A 21,275-nucleotide genomic window follows, 5' to 3' on the forward strand; every position below is an offset into this window, starting at 1 on the left:
GCTACTTAATAGTTTGTGTGACTTTGGGCAAGTTATTTAAACTCTCCGCCTGGGTGTCCCAATCTGTAAAATGAGAAGGACAGGACCAATGGCATGGCATGCTTACCAAGGCTGAGGTCCTTAGAAAGCTCTGCACACTACGTAGGGGTTTTATTCATGTCATCTACTTGTTGATGATATGACCCCACTGTACTGGGTTGCTCATTTCAGACTTGTTTATAATTCTTTCTCTGTTCTCTCTGGCAGTTACAAGTCTTCTTTAAGAGGAGACTCTGAGTAACTATAATCTCATTCAAGGACATGAGTTTCAGTTTCTGTCACAAAGGAACTTCCTAAGATTCCTAAGCTAACAGGCTCACTCCACAGATGGGAACCAAGCATGAATTCCATCAAGGAAGGCACAGCCTTCCCTGGGGCTGCTGATGTGGCTTGTGTGCTAAGGGATGTGAGAGACACCCATCAAACCCCTGCCCATGGGGCTTAAAGAATGGTTGGAGTGCTCAGTTATGCACGTGGGAAGTAGAGAACAATACTGTTAAAGACAGGACCTATTTCAGGTCTTATTTTCCTAAATCATTTACAATTTACTCAATTTACTATTAGCTACTAAGGAAAAAGTTGAGTTTTTTGATAACATATGGAGTAAAAGCAAATAAACACAATAACCCACTGGATTCAGTATGTGGAGACACAGATTCTATTCATAGCACTACTATCTATTTGCTGTGTGACTTTGGCCAAGTCACTTAACTTCTCTGAATCTCAGTTTTTTCCCTTCTCAAGGGGGTGGGGTAAGAAAATCTGCCCTTCCTGCCTCACAAGGTGTTTCTGGGGATCAAATGAGAAAATGTTTGAGAATTCTAGAGGTTACCTAAATATACAAACGTGATATACTAGTCTCATCACCCTCTTCCTAGTGGCTGAGAAGCCCCTGGGGTGTCCTACCTACGACGCCCCTGTCCTCATGTTTGTTCCTCTCCCAGACCCAGTGACCAAAGCTGAATACACACCTGGCCCCTCAGGATGTGGGAATAATCGGGATTAGCCCTAGTTGTCGACAACTAGGAAACCAGAGGGCTGATTCAGTCCTGGTCCAGGGCTGGGGCTGAGTCCTGGATGACTGTCTTGTGCCAACTCCTGGCTGTGCTGGAGGCTGTGGGAGGAGAGAAGGGGGAGAAGCTTTTGCTAAGCCATCTCCTTCCTCCTCTGCTGCTCGCATCCTCCTTGGCTTCCCTTCTGACTTCGAGCGCTGTGTATGTGAAAGATAACTGCCTCTTCGAAGGTCTGCGTCCCAAGTGCAATGAAGATGACCTCAACTGGCTGTTCCTTTCAGGCTAGTTTTCAAAGGAGCCTGGGTTTGAATGAGCTCTGTATGTGTGTGTGTGTGAGCGGGTGTGTCCAAAGGTGCGCAGAGACCAAAATTCTAGGACTAAGGCTATGCTGATATGACAGCCATGAGCTAAATGTGGCCATTTAAACTAAAACTAATTAAGGAAAATTAAAAATGCACTTCCCCAGGCACACTAGTTTTCTTGGCACCTTTCAAGGGCTCAATGGCTACACGTGCCTGCAGCTACCATACTGGACATCGCATATCCAGAACATTCCTATCATCATAGAACATTCTGCAGAATAGCACTGACTAGGCATAAAAGGAGTCAAATGAGTAAGGAAATGATGGTGCAGTGTGTGTGTGTCTGACCGAGAGCGCCTATGGTGTGCAAAGCCTGGTGAGTCTAATAAACAGCAGGTTCCTTTGCGGGAGCGATGATTTAACAATGTTCCTGTATTTCCGTTAGTGGCAACAGAATTTCAGATTTCAGTTATCCCTCTTATTAGAATTTGGGTGATCTGAATGTGGTTTGGGGTAATTATGGGAAGTGAGCACAGGCTGCTTTCCTGAATGTCACACCCAGAGCTTCACATAAAAGTAAGACCAGTTTCACAGATGGATAGGGCCAGAAAGACTCTTCAAGCAATTCCTTGTTTTGGTGTCTCCTCAGTGTTTCCTCTCTGGCCCACTGTGTCCCTGACTGGTCTCAATGATCTCATGCAGAAGGAAAATCTATGCCAGTTTTACCGATTTCTCTACTTCTAAAGCAGGGGATGGTTTCATCACTCTTCAGATCTCTCCCATAATTTCCTACTCTTCCTCTGAAGAAATTCTGAATCACGATGAACTTAAATGCTAGAGCACCTCTCTCTACTTCTCCTTTTATTTTATTTTTTTTTTGTCTTTTTGCCTTTTCTAGGGCTGCTTGCTGCGGCACATGGAGGTTCCCAGGCTAGGTGTCTCATCGGAGCTGTAGTTGCCGGCCTACATCACAGCCACAGCAACACCAGATCCGAGCCGTGTCTGTGACCTACACCACAGCTCATGGCAGCACCTGATCTTTAACCCACTGAGCAAGGCCAGGGATCAAACCCGCAACCTCATGGTTCCTAGTCGGATTCATTAACCACTGCGCCACGACGGGAACTCAGTCTCTCTACTTCTTAAACTCCTTTGCATTGGAAAGAGACAACAAACAACTCTGAATTATTACCTGGAAAGGTATAACCAGATTGATGGCTTCTCCAACTCTGCGGATATAGGTCTGTTTCAGGTGCCTTGGGATGCGAATCTTTGGAGGCTCTGAGTGAGGTAGAGAGGATAAGTTTACAGTCAGTATCATACACTGGAAGCTGCCTTACATATGCATCACACTCACCAGCATTTCCCTGTCCCCCTGTCTCTGCAGTCAATCTTAGATGGGCCACTAACGGATTATATATGGTAACTTTGGCTCCGTAAGTTTCCTTCAAGAAGAGATGTTTTAAGAGTTGGACTCAACAAGATTCATTCTTAACCCCCTTGATTTTACTGCAACTTCCTATTTTTATTATAAGCCTAAAGCAACTTGATAGATAAACACTAAATTTCCTCTTTGGATTTTATATATATATGTGTGTGTGTGTGTGTGTGTGTGTATAAAATAAATTAACATATATTTAATTTATATATCTAATATAAAATATACATATTAGATCCAAAGAGAAAATTCAGTGTTAATAAATTTATAGATATTTAATATAATACATATTAAATATTAACTATATTATGAAATATAAATAATATACATATTTTCATAATTTCTAACAGTGAGTATATTCTCCAATGAACAGTCCATGAAAGATCACCACATTAGCTGGTAGGACTGCTCAGAAAAAAAAAAAAAGCTTTAGCACTTAGTACTTACTGTTTATGTAATTCTGTTGGAATTTGATGGCAACTTTCTCCTTGTATGACTATAGGGCCATATATAGCAGGCAGCCCTAGCCCACTGTATACAGATGCTTCTTAAGGAAACTCCACTAAGATACTAGAACATGTGGATGCAAACCCATCAGAAGTAGACAGTCAAGGCTCATGGTTCATAGGGATGAGGCAGGTCTTAGCATCTGAGGCCTCAATATGTAACAGACACTGGGATAAATACTTTTCATGAAGGGATCAATTTACACCTCACAGCCACCTTATGCCACAGGTACTGTTTTTACTTTATGATAAAGAAACTAAAGCACAGGGGTTTAAGTCACTTGTCCAAGGTGACACAGCCTGGATTAGAAACTGGAGTCAGCCTTTGCTTAGAAGCATGGACAACAGAGTCAGAGAGATATGAGTTTGAGTTCTTCTAGATCAGACAGGAGATCTGGTTCCAGTCCATTCTGTACCATCAGTATGATAACAGCATTTCATTCACAGGATTGTTGTGAGGATTAAATAAGGTAATTATGCTAAATAAAGCATTTAGCATAATGGCTGAGAACAGTACGCGCTTGATAAATTTTAGGAGATGATGGTGGCAGTGGCAAGGTGATTACTGAATGTTGGAACTTGGTGAGATTTGAGAGGTCCTCTAACTTCCTCATTTACATGTGAGAAAAAAGAGACTCAGTGAGATTCTCCAGCACATGAAACCATTATGGTAGTAAAAACTTACATCTATCAATCACTTTTTATGTGGCAAGCATTCTGTTTAGCAAATTTATTTACTATTAATTTATTCAACTCTCACAACTTCTTGATGTGGTAAGTACTATTATTATCTCCATTTTGCAGATGAAGAAATGAAGGCTCAGGAAAATCAAGACATTTGCCTGAGACCACAAAGATAATCAACAATGGAAAGAGGACTCGGCTTTCATAGACTTGTTTTCAGAGTCTATTAAGAAAATGTGCATGCTTCATGCTTCCTTCCTTCTTTCCATCTATCCATCCAGCCAACCATCCATCCATTTATCCATCCATCCTCTAACTTATTCTCAGCAGGTTTCAGGCAGTCACATCATAAGTCTGTGGTGGAACAGGGTCCAGACCCAAATGTCCAAGCCCCTGCCCAATGGATCTGCCCTGGAGCAGCGAGTCTCAAACTTTCTGGTCTCAGTATCCCATTGCACTCTTGAACATCAGCAAAGGCCCCCAGAAGCTTGTGTTTACGTGGGCTGTATTCTATAAAATTTACCATATCAGAAATGAAAACCAAGAAATTTGAAATATTTATGTACTTGTTGATTGAAAAACAGTAACAAACATTTTAATGAAAACAACCATATTTTACATCAACGAAAAATTTTGTGAACTGAGTGGCATTATTTTATATTTTGGCAAATCTCTTTAATGTCTGACTTAATTGAGGATGGCTGAACTCTCATATGTGTTTCTGCCTTTAATCTGCTGCAATCTGCTGTACTGGCTGAGGTACACAAAGACATTTTGGCTTCACACAGGAAGGAATATTTCAATAAACTTTTCAGACCATTGTGAGTATTCTTTGATTCTACACTGAAGCATAAGTTGTAATTTCTTAAGGGTTAGCTGCAACGTGGAATCTGAAACCTCCTATGAACTTTTCATACCGTTAGATTAAAATCCATCGGTCTATCTTCCATTTTGAATGTATCTTTTACCCGTGCATGATTTTTTAACTTGCACTGATCATTTGGAAAACATAGCTTCACTGAATTGTGCAGATGGTCCAAACGATGAAACACTGCATTATTCAATATCAAAAAATTACATTCGATAATATCACCAACTAGATCATCATGGACTGGAAAGCTGCCAAATCCAAGATGGTGTATATCAGTTTTCCAAAATTCTCATTTTTGCTTTGAAGCTTAAATTTTTTCACTGGCAAGTTGACACCAAATACTGTAAGTTGTTTTCCTTGAAGTGATGGACTCACCCTATTCATTTTCTAGAAAAATAACTGCCAAATACCCAAGTCTGAATAGTCAGAGTTTGCCACTCTGTCATTCTTTCAAGGAAGAATGGAGTTTTGTGGACAAGCCTCTAACTCAGGTGCACATGTGCTTTTCCTAGAGAAACCACTGTACTGCAGTGTGCAGCCTAAGAGCTGCATTTCATTGTCACACAGAGTAGAGGAAAAAAGTGTACCCAAGAACCAAAGTTTAAAAAGATTAGTAATTTATACACCTCATCAACAACATCCCAAGGCAAAACTGGCTGTATTTTTGTAATTGTGAGTGCCTGGTGGTGAGGACGGCAAGGACGACTAAAGAATTTGGTGGCATGGATCCAATCCACAATAAGGCACCAGTAGTTTTACACACCATTGTCTTTGCACCGTCAGTGCAGATGTCAAACACAAAAAAAGGGAAAATAATGTGTTCACATTATTATGCAAATAGTATTGACCTCGTAGACCCACTTCAGTCATTTCCCTGCTGCTCCGATTATTTGCACTGCTCACCCCCCTTCTCTACTCCCTCTCTCTCCACTGTGAAGAGGCAGCCTGGCCACACTTGGCTCATGGGACCTGGTGAGGTTATCTGGTCCTCATACCAAGTTACAAACTGTGAGCTGACCTCCCATATTGCCTGTACACGGCTGTTTTGTTCATTTTGTGAACTGGAAATTGTCACTTGCCATCTGCGTCTACACAGACTGATCATGAGCAACTGCAGCTGCTGACCCTCAACAGCCCCCGAAAGGAACTCAGGGCAGAGATCATGGGTGAGGCACTCTGTGCTCTGGGAAAACTGGCAGAACAGGTCTTCAAGCAGTTAGATATTTTCAGGAGATTTTATGAGCCCAATTCTTACATCTCCTTGAACCTAGAAAAGCACTGTATTTCTTCATGGTGACGTCTGCTCCTTGTGACTAGCAATAACATTCACGAAACCCACAGCAACCTTCTGTAAAAGATCTGTCTGGATACATGTACCTCCCCCTTCACCAAAAGCACATATATATTGACCTTCCCCCCACCTCTTTGGAGCAGTATTTCAGAACCATCTATAGTGCTACTTCCCGGGCTACAGTCCTCATTCTTCCCCAAATAAAACTTAACTCAACTTTTAGGTTGTGTATATTTTTTAATGACAATTTCTAATTCCCAGAAGATATTAATAAAATATCAAGAGTGACAAGAAAATAGGAGGTTTTGAGAAAGAAAGAGCTTTTTTAAAAAAAAAAGCAAACATGGAGTTCCCATCGTGGCTCAGTGATTAAAGAATCCGACTAGAAACCATGAGGTTGCGGGTTCGATCCTTGGCCTTGCTCAGTGGGTTAAGGATCCAGCGTTGCCATGAGCTGTGGTGTAGGTTGCAGATGCAACTCGGATCCCGTGTTTCTGTGGCTCTGGCGTAGGCCGGTGGCTACAGCTCCAATCTGACCCCTAGCGTGGGAACCTCCTTATGCCGCAGGTGCAGCCCTAGAAAAAGACAAAAAAAAAAAAAAAAAAAGCAAACAATGTGGAGACAAAATTTTGAAAGCCTTGTCACCTACCTATGATTTGCTTCACGAGGATTGGCTGAGAGTAGTACTTGGGCTCGCTGGCGCCGGCAGCATTCACAGCCTTCACACGCACAAAGATCTTTGCATCCGTAGGCAGATCTGTGATGGTGAACTTGGTCTTGTCGATCAAGTCTTTGTGTGCAGGCAACCAGTTGTCAGCTGAAATCCATTCAAAAGAAAGAAAGAAAGAAGAATGGTAGTTAGTGAAAGAACTCATCGTAACGGTTAAACAGTTGACTCTGAATTAGTACTTTACTCATAATGAAATCATCTGGAGGGAATATGACTTTGGTCTGGATACAGACCACTTGGCTGGGCACTTTTTATATTTAAATTAAAAATGGCGTAGAATGGCTAATGTAAATAACAGGAAGAATGATAATCAGATTCTGCTCTATCTGAAAAACCTCTTATTCAGGATCCTAGGGTATTCTGAACCATAGTAACTGTCCCAGGAATTCTGTAGTAGTTTATTTCAACTTGGTTTTATAATATACATTTTTACAATTAATGTAACCATGATATTTAACCAACTATATAAAGTTCAGAAAAACACAAAAATGCTATTTTTATGAATGAGAGACACTCACCTTTGTAGTCATAGGATCTCTCTGTTTTATTCTGGCTGGTTATTATTTTAAAACACTAATATGGGCATGGGAAATCTGATCATGCCCAAAATTAGGAAAAAAAGAAGCTTATATCCACGGCAAAGAGGAAACACAGCTCAGGAGCCAAGACCTCATGTGGAATCGGCATAATCTTTCACTTTACTCACAAATTCTGATTTTTTAAAAATGTTTAAATTAAAAATGTCTATAACACCAGGAAAATTTAAACCCAGCATCCAGGTTTTACAAATATTTCAGATTATGTCCACATTGGGTCAGGGAGAAGGCTTGGATCCCACATTATTAACCCACTGCCCATCTTTCCCCTCCATCTCTAAGGGCTGTTGTGTGTGTGTGTGTGGCGGGGGGGGGGTGGGTGGATGTATTTCATGCTCGGTCATGGAACATTCCCAGAAACTTTATCAGACAGTAAGAAAGATTGTGAGCTTTCAGAGAATACTTTACCTGGTAGGTCATATGTCGCCTCCCCATTTTCATCAGACTGTTTTGCTGATGTACCTTTGAGAATCCGTCATTAAAATTAATTAAAGACACCCACTTTCACACCAGAAGAATATTGTATCAGTAATCAGCATTCTCTGTTAGTAAAGTTTGCAACGGATGCAAAGATATTTGTCTTCAGAACAGTGACGGAAGAGACCAAACAAGTTAGAGGGGGAAGTGCCTCAGGAGGGGCACAGCCTGCTCTGTTCAGACTGTGGTTTTTTTTGTCCTGAGGCACCTGCCACAGAGAAGAGGAGGAGAAAGGAGGCTGGGGCACCTCCAGCTGTAGGAACAAGAGGTAGAGAAGAGCCAAGAGAAAGGACCCTGAAGAGAAAGGAGGAGCAGGTCCTGGACTCCAAGAGCGGAGCAGTGCACAGCGGGATAGTCTACCCTTGCCCCTGTCCCTGCCACTTCAGCCTGGGAGGGTCCTTGGGTCCCCAGGGAACAGAGTTCTCCCATTGCGGGGCTCTTATATCAGCATCTAGGAGCGATGGCACTTGAGATAAGGCGAGTCCTGTCTTACCAGGAAATGGAAATGGAAACTGCCCAGCAGGCAGGAGGCAGCCCCTGGTTGCCATAACAACAAGCTCTTGGGCTAGCAAACAAATTGAGCCAACTGACCTGGCTTGCTACATTCCACACAGGTGGCGGGAATGTTGCTGGGTCACAGAGCGGCTGTGGGTGTACCCCACTGGTTTAGACGACGAGCATCTAGGATGTCAGGAACGGAGCAGGGAGGTGGGGACTGGACTGCCCCCCACCCTGACCTTCTCCTCTCTTTTATTTCAACCTTTCAAGGTGTATCAAGGAGAAGGAGCAGCAAGCCAGAACATCCTGGTGGCTAGGAGGGCATCTGAGTGACAAAAAGTACTTAGGACTTTGGAAAAGAGATACATACGTCTTAAAGCTAATGGTAGGTTTGGGAGCTACTATGTTGATATTTTCATAACCAAGAGACAGTTGATGAGAAGGTGAAATAGGAGACTGAGAAAATATGCATGAAAGAGGGAAGAAGTAGGAAAGGAGAAAATTTCAAGAGAACACAGGACGAAACAAGATCAGAGGGAAACAAAGACATCTCTTCACACTGGAACTACTTGAGGGAAACAGAAAGAAAATGCTGTCCAGGGGATGGGAAAGGAACATGAGAGTTACTTAACACATAAGGAGAATTTTTAAAGAAGAAAAGAAAGAACCAGGGAGAAGAAGGAAAACAAAGAAGAATAAAACGGTGCAGGCATTCAAAAATAAAATAAAAAACAAGAGAAAGGCAGAGTCCAAACCAACACACAATCTTATAAAAGAAAGAATTCTCTTACAGAATAAAACCTGACATATCTAAAAGCATTAAACACTACAGAAAATTAGTCTGGAGGACAACAGCCATTAAAAGAGAATGAAGAATAGGGCAGCCACATAAAGGAAGTAGATAAGACTGCAAGAAGAAAGATGTACACGTTATGAAAGAACTTCCATAGAAAGCTAATTCCAAAACGTTATGTGGCAAAATATATACATAATAATGACTGTGTACATATATATATGTATATACTGGTATACATATATATCTACACAGACCACACACAAAATGATGTAAAATACACTTCGTTGTATTTTATCTAAGGTGGGTAACATCAAAATGACAGCCATCTATCATTTTGTTGTATCTTCTTACTTTTTAAACCTATCAGAAAGAAAAGAGTAAAGAATTGGCTCTGTTTCATACATACACAAAAGGTTCCCTGTTCAGTAGCCACATCACATGTAAGATTTGGGAATTCTGCTGGCTGGGAGTATCAATAACTCCCAGAGAGGAGGGCTCAAGGGTTTTGAAATGGGAGAAGGGGAATGGAATGGGTATAAACCATATTCCAAAGTGCTCAAGAATTTCTCTGTGGCCTGAATGACAGGGCCCCCCTCCCACGCCAGCATAACTCAGGGAACTGTCCTATAATATCACCAGTGCTTTGCGTTAGTGGCTTTCTAAGTCTTGGAAAAATCAAGCACAGTGCTGAGTGAGTGCACAGGAAGGGAACGGAGTGATACCAAGATGCTCTAGTCCATCTTCCTCTTCTACCCTCCCCACCAATGCTGGTCACTTCCACGGTGCCCTCATCTGGGAGCCCGGGGCTTCTTTTTCAGCAGTTTTCTCTGCATAAGAAGTTTCTTCTCCATAGAGGTTTTCCTTCTGGGGAGGTGTCCACATTCCCGCTTTCCCAAGTGTGTTCTGTAGTCTCTCTTTCCTTCATGTAAGATCCACATGAAAGTTTAGGGTCCAAAGAGTTTTCTTGGGGGCCAAGTCATGGCTTATCATTTGTGGAGATGTGAACAAGCTTCCCTGGTGGATCCTTTACTTAACATCATCTAGAATGGAACCTAAGTCCAGAGCTGGGGCAGTTTGATTCACCCATTTCCAAATCATGACAAATAGGGAATCGAAAAACTTCAGAGGCTTTCAGTGTATTTCTCATCTTTTTTTTTTTTTTTTGGTTTTAGGTACCCTCTGGCCCATATTTTCTTGTGTCACTCTTTATTTTGTATTATTTCTAGCAGGGATTTTTTTTTTTGGCTTGTTTTTCTTCCCTTCCAAAATTTAATCAAAAAAATTTTTTTTTCTTTTTAGGGCCGCACCTGTGGCATATGGAAATTCCCAGGCTAGAGGTCAAATTGGAACTGCAGCTGCTGGCCTAAGCCATAGCTCATGACAACACTGGATTGTTAACCCACTGAGTGAGGCCAGGGATCTACCCAAATCCTCATGGATCCTAGTAGGGTTCTTAACCTGCTGAATCACGATGGGAATGCCTAAGTGTTTAAATTTTAAAATGCCCATGTCCTAAGACTAGTTACTGCTCTATATTGAATCTATTTCTTACACCTTCTGGGATTTAATGCAGATTCCTTTAAACACTAAAAGTTGTCCTTCTTCTTTTTTTTTTTTTTTTCTTTAGGAAGGCAGGACCTGATTACTAGATAGTCAAATACATAGTCTCTCTTTATTATCCAGAAATAGGCAACTCTGTTGATAGCTGATCTCTGCTCAGCACAGAGTTTAGAATTTCCAACTTGCTTTATCCTAACTCAACTTTTATTTTGCTTTTAGTTCCACCAATTTGAGAAGTGGGAGATTTGTCAGGATCCCTTCCTCCTATTTCTTGGATCAATCGTGTTATCCAATCTGGGAGCCTAGCTAGGATGCTTCTGAGAGCTCAGAGTGTGAGCATCAAGTACCAAAGAAGAGCTAAATTTTTATCCATCTTAGAAGGATGACCTTTGGCTTACTGTCCTTTTCAGTAGGAAAGAGAGGAGTTCCCAAGAAAGAGAAACAAAAAAGGGGGTGCATATCTCACCTACTGATGACGGTATTCGTTTTAACTGAGTTGTACTTACATCCTTCATAGCAATACTCTAGCACATAGCCGTCTAAACCTGCTGCGCCAATCTGGTCCGGGGGCCGCCACTTCATTGTGACAGTGGTGTCAGTTACGGAGTCAACAGCCAGAAGAGTAGGAGGGCTGGTGACAGCTTCAGGGTAAGAGAGACAGAAAAAGAAGAAATGATTAACTACAGAATTATGGCATAGGAATTGTGAGCAAATGAGCTAGGATACAAATACAAATATACACAGAAATCCCACGTCTTAAGAAAATGCAATGAAGACTCCCTGACCACATGTCGTGTATCTAGCAAAGATCTGGCTAAGACAGAAAATTTCTTAGAAAACCTGTGACATTTTCCCTCTATTTGGGAGGCTGGTGTGGGAAGTTGGGAAGCCCGCGGAATTTGAAACAGTCAAAGTTTGAGATCTAATGATGTAGGGCAAATTTCCCATAACTTTTTAATTTTTAATTTTTAATTTACGTATGTATTTATTTAATTGTAGTTGATTTACAATTTAACTTTCTAATTTTAAAGTGCAAACTCTTGTATTAAATCTTCTTGCTATTGAAAAACTTACTTTACTACTATAAAATAATTGAGATGTCTTCTGTTTCTTTGCCTTTACTGAACTGACTTTTTTTGCTCAATAGATAACATTTAAAGTGTGACTGTAAAGCCAAGATACTGGCTTTCAAGTGTGCTTTGTCGCATTGATCTCAATTTATTTTAGTTACAGTGTCTACACCAAGGCTCTGGGTTCCACTTTCAGAAGGACAAAGGGAAGTGGTCATGTGTCAATAGCCTCAGCTACACATTTGCAGTGGGGAGTGGCCATCCACAGCTGTCCTTGGAATTCTGGTAATAAATTCCAGAGCCGACATTACGAAGGCATTCGACTCTATCATATGCGGTTTGTAATTTCCTAGAAAATTGCCCTTAACCACCTCTAGTTTCTTGCTCTAGCACAACTCTTAAGAAACTTCCAGGCCTGCTCCATTTAGAGGCTGGAATGAAGCCATCACAATCTGGGGCACATTCAGAATGGATAAGCAATGAGGTCCTACTGTATAGCACAGGGAACTCTATCCAGTCTTTGGGGGTAGACTATGATGGAAGAAAATATAAGAAAAGGGAAAAAAAATATATATGACTGGATCGTGTTGCTGTACAGCAGAGATTGGCACAACACTGTACATCAACTAGACTTAAAAAAAAAAATCACTAAAAAAAACACCCCAAAACAAAAACAAAACCAATCTGGAGCAATGAATCTCATGACAAAGACACATCTCTCTTGACTTACCCAATGGAACAAAAGGCCTCGATGGCATACTGGGCTTGGAGATGCCAACGGCATTGACAGCAAAGATGCGGACCTCATAGGCCACACCTTCAATCATCTTCTTGGGCTCAAAGGTTGTTTCTTTGCAGAGATCAAAATTCAGCCTCATCCACCTGGAGCTCTGTTTCTTTTTCCTCTCAATGAAGTATCCTACAGGCAACACAAAATGGAAACGGAGGTTTTGCCCTTGGCCTCCCAAATGAAATCTTGTCAGATATTAGAATTCTTAAAATTTCCTGTATTCTCAGTATCCTAAGTGAAATAGTCTTTTTTTTTTTTTAATGGCCATACTCATGACACATGGAAGTTCCCAGGCCAGGGACTGAATCTGAGCCACAGTTGCGGCAATGCCACATCCTTTATTGCACTACATCAAGCCAAGGATCAAACCCACACATCTGTAGCAACACAAGCTGCTGCAGTTAGATTCTTAACCCACTGTGCCATGGTAGGAACGCCTATATATATGTATTTTTAACCCATTTTATTCTATCAATTGTTTGAGAAAGACTATAAGGAAGATAAATATTTAAATTCATAAGATAATAGATAAAAATAACAGGACTGGAAAAAATTAAAATTGTACTAGGAAGAACAGAGGTAAAAAGAGACCATAAATATGGAAGCCACAGAAATTTACAGTCATTCTATTTGTGCAATAGATGTGGCTTTGAGTGCTAGCAAGGCAAAAAGGGAGAAATAACCAGTTCTGCGAGTTTCATTATTAGCATTTTAACTAGTTAAAAAAAGTTCTTGTTCCACAGGGGAAGAAGATGTTTAAAAGAAATATCCTCATAGACATAATTCTACGCAACTAGGCATCTACTGACCAGAAAAAAGTTAGACATAGAGTTGTTTCAAAATTAGATATTGAATATAAATGTCAGACTAAAAAGAGGAAAGGCAAAATATTCATCAGAGACATTGAAATCGCAAGAGCATCCCCAAATTCGTTTCAATTTGAATGGCTATTTAAGGGTTTTTTTTTTGTCTCAATGCAATATGTTAAAGTGTGCTTTGTACTAATGAGCATAAAGAGGACACCATGTCCACTAGCAGTTTCACAGACTGACCAACAGGCAGTTACCTAAGATTGGCGACCCTCCGTCATAGAGAGGAGGGTCCCAGGTCATGATGCACCAGTCATCTCCTACTTCTTTCACATTCGGCGCTACGGGAGGATCAGGGATGTCTGAAGTAAACAAAAAAAAAAAGAATAGACTAGAATAAAATTGAGCAAGCAAGAGCACAAAGAAAAATGTTTATTGGAAAATATGGGTTTCGGTGATAATCACAAAAGTAATGTTATGTCTGCTTACTTTTCCATGTTTACTGAAATGTACTCGAGTAACTAATTTGGCACAAAGTCATGCTCCATATGGAATGAGAGAAGGTGATCCCAATAATAGTAAAAATAAACATGTCTCCAAATCCTTTAAATTAGTGTCACGCTAGAGAACTACATGAAATCCAAGATGCTTGTTCTTTACCTTGAAAATAGCGATGTTTTCTTTTTTCTTTTCTTTCTTTCTTTTTTTTGGGGGGGGTGGTGGTTAGGGCTGCACTTGTAGCATATGGAAGTTCCCGGGCTAGGGGTCAAAATGGAGCTGCACCTGCCTGTCTATGCCATAGCAACGCAGGATCTGAGCCACATCTGCAACCTACACTGCAGCTCACAGCAATGCTGGATCCTTAACCCACTGAGCAAGGCCAGAGATCGAACCTGCAACCTCATGGATACTAGTCAGATTCGTTACTGCTGAGCCACACTAGGAACTCCACCACTTTCTTTTTTAAGTACAAAGTGAACATCAGCAGAACTGACTCAGACCAATCATTGTCCGTTTTACATCAGTTCGGAGATTCAAGATGTTGACTAGCAGAACTCCAAGTCAAAAACAGCAAGTTACCAGGTCTTCTAAATATAGTTCAGTACATAATAAAGTGATCTTAGTTTTGGATGAATTTGCAAGATGCTTCTTAAAGAAAAACTGAAGTGGGACAAAGAGATCATAAGACCTTAGACCACCAGTAGTCCATCAGCATCTCACTTGGTTTCACAATTAGGAAAAATGTACTTAGATGGTTTAGGAACCAAGGCAGATCTGAATCTTCTACAGTGAGTGTGATATTGGAAATTATTTAGCAATTGTGTTTCAGTGACTTTAGAGGACACTGAAAGGGGATATGACAGGGAAAAGCACATGATAGCAACCCCAAGTGGCTACTCTTAGCTACTCATTCCTGCAACTAGTTCTCTAGGCAAGAGAAAAGAGGAGAAAGGGAAAGAGGAGGAAGGAGAGAAAAAGGAAAGAAAAGAGAAAGAAAGACAAATAAAGTGACAAAGAGAGAAAAAGGATCTAGACATGTCACTTGATTCTAGAAGTTTGTTCACTAAAGGGACTTACCCACAACTTTAACCTTGATGCTTGCATGTGCTTCCCCGGCTTCATTTTTCAGACTTATGTTGTAAACACCAGAGTCATCTCTCTCTGCCACATCAATGACCAGTGTGCTGCTATCAGGGTAAGATTCGGCTCTTATCCGGCCGCTGCCCTCCATAATAGCCTACGGAGAGAAGAAACACAATGTGGCACAACCTATACAAACAACAAGGACACCTCCAGAGTACCTGGTCACTTAAGCTGGATGTGGCGCCGATGCCTGTAGTACGTGTGCTTAGATGAATCCTCCATCAACTCTAAGGATAAAGGTGGTGTCATCCCATTTTACGCAGGGGAAGCTGTGGCTCCAGGCTCTATGGCTAAGAACTGGTAGAACTTGGATTTGACTCCAAAGTTCACTACCCATTAACTCCTTAAAGAGAAAGTTGGAGGACCCAGAATTTGAGCGCACAAGTGTCCTTCTAGGAGAGGAGTTTCTTTCTACATGAAATCAGAAATTCTTAAACTCATCTCAGAAACCAAACGATGATTTGTTCATTTTCTTAGCTGTCTTGGAAATTTAAAAATACTGAAAGGGATTGAAGAAGGCCACAGTACCAATTTTCTTTTTTCCTTTTTTCTTTCTTTCTTTCCTTTTTTTGTCTTCTTGGGCCCCACTCCTGGCATATGGAGGTTCCCAGGCTAGGGGTGGAATCAGAGCTATAGCCACTGGCTTACACTGCAGCAACAGCAACATCAGCTCCAAGCCGTGTCTGTGACCTACACCACGGCTCACGGCAACGAGGGATCCCTAAGCCACTGAGCAAGGCCAGGGATCAAACCTGAGTCCTCATGGATGCTAGTCCGATTGGTTTCCACTGAACCACAACAGGAACTCTTTTTTTCAGAATTTTTCCACCCCAGTTTTCCATACAAGTATGGATTTCTCCCTTCTAGTAGGACATGAAAGAATAAATATCTAATTCCCCAAGTCAAGACGGAGTGAGTGAGGTTGGAGTTCCTTTGTGGTGCAGTGGGTTAAGGATCTGGTGTTTTCACTGCAGCGGCTTGGATTGTTGCTGTGGCATAAGTTTGATCCCCTGGACCGAGAACTTCCATATGCCGGGGCATAACCAAAAAAAAAAAAAAAAAAAAAAAAAAAATAGAATGAGGTTGAGACTTCTATTTTCTTTCTTTTTCCCTTCTTCTCCTCTTTCTCCTTTCCCTTTCTTATTTTCCTTCATTTCTTCCCTTAAACCAGAAATTGAAAGCAGCATTACATTTTTCTGATTTCCAGGTCACATTTTCCATGTGACAATGGACAGCCAATATACAAAAAGGTAAAACAGAAGTTCAAGGCAATTTAGAAACAGGGTAATTTGCCACTAACTATTGTCAAATCTACTCTTTTGTGCTTGGATTAGGACTTAGAATTCAATATGTAAGATTGTGATAGCAATAAGAACACTTGAAATGGGTTTCCTAATTCTTTTTTTTCTTTGTCTTTTTAGGACTACACCTGTGGCATATGGAGGTTCCCAGGCTAGGGATCGAATCAGAGCTATAGCCACTGGCCTACGCCACAGCCACAGCAACACCAGATCCGAGGCACATCTGTGACCTATGCCATAGATCATGGCAACACCGGATCCTTAACCCACTTAACAAGGCCAAGGATGGAACCTGCGTCCTCACGTATACTCGTTAGATTTGTTTCCAATGAACCACGATGGGAACTCCATAATTCTTGTTTTATAACAGAACAAAACATCCTCATTTAGCCAAGTTCTATTATCCCTTATAAAAGATGTTCTGCTTTTCTTTTAAATGTGAAAATAAAAATATTTACTTAGGGTCGTGTTATATTATTCCCTTCAGTTTTCTATATTTTATTTTGTTGTGCTAAAATTTACCCAGAGTAAAATTTAGTTTTTAGATATATAGTTCTATGAGTCTTGACTTAGGTGATTGGGTGACCATCACCATAATCAATATACAGACAATTTTCATCACCTCTGACTGTCTCCGCATGCTCCTTGGCATTCAAGCCACTAATTCCATACCCTGGTCTCTGTTATTTGCCCTTTAGTTTCCCCTTTTCCAGAATGTCACGTAAATGGAATCAAACAGTACGTAGTCTTTTGAGTGTACTTTCTGGACTGATCCATATTGTTGCATGTAATACTAAGACATTTTTTGAAATTGCTGGGTAGTTTTCCATTGCATATTTGATTGCAGTTGGTTTATGTATGTACAAACTGCATGTCTGTCCAAGAAGTTTGAGTTATTTCTAGGTTTTGACAATTATAAATAAATATTTATTTATAAACTATAAACATTCTTGTACAGGTTTTTGTATGGACATGTGTTTCATTTTTTGGGGTAAATACCTAGGAATAGCTTTGTATGGGTGTATGGTAAGTGCATGTTTAACTCTATAAAAAACTATCAAACTGCTTTCTAAAGTGGATGTACCATTTTGCATTTCCACCAGAAATGTATGAGAGTTGAATCATGCCATATCCTTGCCAGCATTTGGTATTGTCAATTTTTTAAATGGCTTGTAAAAATACCTATTTTTGGTCCAGTTTCTTTCACTCAGCATAATTATTTTGAGAGTCATCCAAATATATTGCAATATATTTCTAAATCATTCTTTTTTATTACAGAGTACTATATCCTTGTATGAATTTCCTATATTTTATTTACCCATTCACCATTGATGGAATTAGCCTTGTTTTTTAGCTTTTGAATAGTACAAATAAGGCTACTATGACCATTTGTGCTAGTAGTTTTTGTGTGTGTGTGTGTGGATTCCACTGGCTTTTCTGCATCAATGACTATGTCACCTGCAAATAAAGACAGTTCTACACCTTCCTTTCCAAAGTGGAGGTCTTTTATTTCTTTTTCTTGCTTGATTGCCTTGGCTAGAACCTCTAGTACAATGTTGAATAGACGTGGTGATGTTGGATTTTGTCAAACATTTTTCTATATCTATTGAGATGATCTTTTTTCCCCTCTGGTTTGTTAATGTGGTGGTTTATGTTACCTTATTTTAAAATGTTAAACCTACTTTTGCATTCCTGAGATAAACCCCATGTGGATATAATGTATTGTTCCTTTTATATGTTTTCAGATTTGATTTGCTAAATTTTGTTTAGAACTTTTTCATCTACGTTCATGAGTGATATTGGTTTGCAGCTTTCTTTTCTTGTTATGTCTTTTTTTTGGTTTTGCTACAAAGGTAATACTGGCCTTTGAGAATGTATTGTCCTATTTTCTTGTCTTCAACTTTCTGGAGGAGTCTGTGCTAAATTTCCTTCCTTCCTTCTTCCCTCCCTGTTTCTTCCTTTCTTTCTTCCTTCCTTCCCTCCCTTCTTTCTCTTTCTCTCTCTTTCTTTCTTTTGGCTTTTTAGGGCTGCACCTGAGTTATAACAAGAGTTCCCAGGCTATGGGTAGAATCAGAGCTACAGCTCCCAGTCTACACCACAGCCACAGCAAAGCAGGATCATCTCCAACCTATACCACAGTTCATGGCGATCCTGGATCCTTAACCCACTGAGCGAGGCCAGTGATTGAACCTGTGTCCTCATGGACACTAGTCAGGTTTGTTACCACTGAGCCACGACAGGAACGCCTACTATTTCTTTCTTAAATATTTGGTAGAACTCCTCAATAAAATCATTTAGATATGGAATTTTCTTTTCTTTTTCCATTTTTCTTTCTTTTCTTCTTCTTTTTATTTATTTATTTGCTTTTTAGGGCCACACCTGTGACATATGGAGGTTCCCAGACTAGGGGTCTACTTGGAGCTACAGCTGCCAGCCACAGCCACAGCAACACGGGGTCTGAGCCCTATCTGGAATCTATACCACAGCCCAAAGCAATGCCAGATCCCCAACCCACTGAGTGAAGCCTGGGATCAAACCTGCATCCTCATGGACACTAGTCAGATTTGTTTCCACTGTGACACAAGAACTCCCGGAATTTTTTCTTTTTAAAGATTTTAAACTACAAGTTTCATTTCTTTAATAGATATAAGGCTACTCCGTACTGATTTAATGGCATTTTGCAAATTCTGTTTTATGGTACATTCATAAATATTTTCCAATTTCTCTTGTGATTTCTTCTTTGATCCATGAGCTACTTAAAAATAAATTACTTAGTTTCTAAATATTTGGAAAATTTCCAAATCTTTCTGTTGTTGTTTTCTAACTAATTCCATTGTAGTCAGAAAGTATAACTTACATGACCTGAATCCTTTTATATTTATTGAAACTGATTTGTGGTCTATTTTGGTAAATTTTCCATGTGCATTTTATTTATTTTTTCTATTTTTTATTTTTTGGTCTTTTTGCCATTTCTTGGGCCGCTCCAGCAGCATATGTAGGTTCTCAGGCTAGGGGTCGAATTGGAGCTGTAGCCACCGGCCTACGCCAGAGCCACAGCAATGCAGGATCTGAGCCACATTTGCAACCTACACCACAGCTCACGGCAATGCCGGATCCTTAACCCACTGAGCAAGGCCAGGGATCGAACCTGCAACCTCATGGTTCCTAGTTGGATTCGTTGACCACTGAGCCACGATGGGAACTCCCTCATGTGCATTTAAAAATAATGCCCATTCTGCTTTGTTTAATAGGAGTGTTCTAAAATGTAAACTGCCATCAAGATGGTTAATAGTGTTTCTCAAACCTTGTATATCTTTATTGATTGCCTGTCTTATTCTATCAACTGTTGAGAGAAAAGTATTGAAATCTCTAATTTATCTTTTCTCTTTGTAACTCTATCATCTTTCTATTTGATTTCTATTTGTCTCAACTGTTTGTTTTGCCTCTTTTCCTGCCTTCTCTTGGTTTCACTATATATTTTTTTGTGATTCCACTGTATGTCTTTTTTTGGCCTATTAGCTATAACTCTTCGTTTTATTATTTTAGAGGTTCCTTTAGGGTTTATGTATAGTCTACCTTCATGTGGTATTATATTTCATGTACAGCAAAGAAACTTACAATAGCATATGTCCATTTCACTCCTTCCAATCCTTATTTCATTTCTCCCCTGTTGGCCTTATGTTTTCACTGTCATAAATTTTACTTATACGTAAGTTAGAAGCCCCACAGTGCATTGTTATTACTTTTATTTAAACAGTCAATTATCTTTTAAAGAGATTTAAATAATATGAAAAAATCCTATGTGTTTATCCACATAATTACCATTCTGACGCTCTCAGTTCTTTTGTGGACCTGTTCTCATCTTTGTATCATTTCCTTCTGACTTAAAGGCTTCTTTTAGCATTTCCTGTAGTGTGGGTCTGCTGGAGATTGCTTCTTTCAGCTTTTGTACATATGAAAATAATTTTATTTTGCCTTCATTTCTGAAAATTATTTTTATTGAGTATAGAATTCTAGGTTGACAGGTTTTTTTGTTTTTTTGTTTTCCTTTAAATGTTGCTCCACTGTCTTCTTACTTGCTTTGCTTCCAGAGAGATCTGCCTTTGTTCTTGTGGATTTCATGTGACCTTTTTTCTCTGCCTACTTGTAAGACTTTTTCTTAACCAAAAGTTTTGAGCAATTTTATTATGATGAGTCTTAGGGTCATTTTCTTTTTTCTCTTTTTTTTTTTCAGCCGCCCTGTGGCATATGGAATTTCTGGGCCAGGGATCAGATCCACATTTAACCCACTGTGCTGGGATGGGAATCAAATCTGCATCCTGGCACTGCAGAGAGGCCCCTGATCACACTGAGCTACAGCAAGATCTCTGAATGCTGTTTTCTCAATGCTCCTTGGGTTGGGGTGTTATTGAGCTTCTTGTATCTAAGATTTTATAGTTTTTTTTTAGGGCCACATTGTTGTCATTCACAGAGGCTTTTGTCATGCACCATTCGGTCACTTACTAATCATATTACCTTTTTTTAAAAATCTTCATATCACTCATAACTATCCACTCATTAATAAATAAATGACTTTATTTATTTAATGATTCATTGTCCATTTCTCTCCCACCTCATTTCCTGAAACCCATTAGAACAAAAGGTGGAATCTCATTTGCTACACATAACATTTATATGCATATAGTTACATAATAGTCAGATATATGAAAAGTAAATAAATTATTATTATATTTGCTTGAAAATCAGTGATCTTTCTTAATTAAAGGAATTACATCTTTACTGTACACTCATTTGCCTTCCTAATGGTGGGCAGGGAGTGGGATGGGCAGTGTGTGTGTGTGTGTGTGTGTGTGTGTGTAT

General features: G+C 40.0%; 1 protein-coding gene across 32 annotated transcripts in view; it reads right to left on the minus strand.

Moving 5' to 3' along the window:
* The window catches only part of MYBPC1 (myosin binding protein C1), a 94,013-nt gene that overhangs the window by 15,566 nt on the left and 57,172 nt on the right, over window positions 1-21,275 (minus strand). For 19 of the 32 annotated variants that reach the window (XM_084957391.1, XM_084957396.1, XM_084957401.1 and 16 more), the window contains 7 exons: window positions 15,049-15,208; window positions 13,728-13,832; window positions 12,602-12,790; window positions 11,308-11,442; window positions 7,879-7,932; window positions 6,794-6,961; window positions 2,547-2,635 (listed from right to left, as the gene is read on the minus strand). In XM_084957391.1, coding sequence (XP_084813517.1) covers window positions 2,547-2,635; window positions 6,794-6,961; window positions 7,879-7,932; window positions 11,308-11,442; window positions 12,602-12,790; window positions 13,728-13,832; window positions 15,049-15,208 — 900 coding nt within the window. The remainder of the gene's footprint in view (window positions 1-2,546; window positions 2,636-6,793; window positions 6,962-7,878; window positions 7,933-11,307; window positions 11,443-12,601; window positions 12,791-13,727; window positions 13,833-15,048; window positions 15,209-21,275) is intronic. The other 13 variants (XM_013998022.3, XM_021092691.2, XM_021092689.2 and 10 more) reach the window with 1 other exon arrangement.

Source organism: Sus scrofa, chromosome 5 (assembly GCF_054392235.1).
Source record: "Sus scrofa isolate SSC_HxYL_T2T_F1_AM1 chromosome 5, Sscrofa_HxYL_maternal_Yorkshire_Landrace_v2.0, whole genome shotgun sequence".
In the NCBI taxonomy this organism is placed as follows: Eukaryota; Metazoa; Chordata; class Mammalia; order Artiodactyla; family Suidae; genus Sus; species Sus scrofa.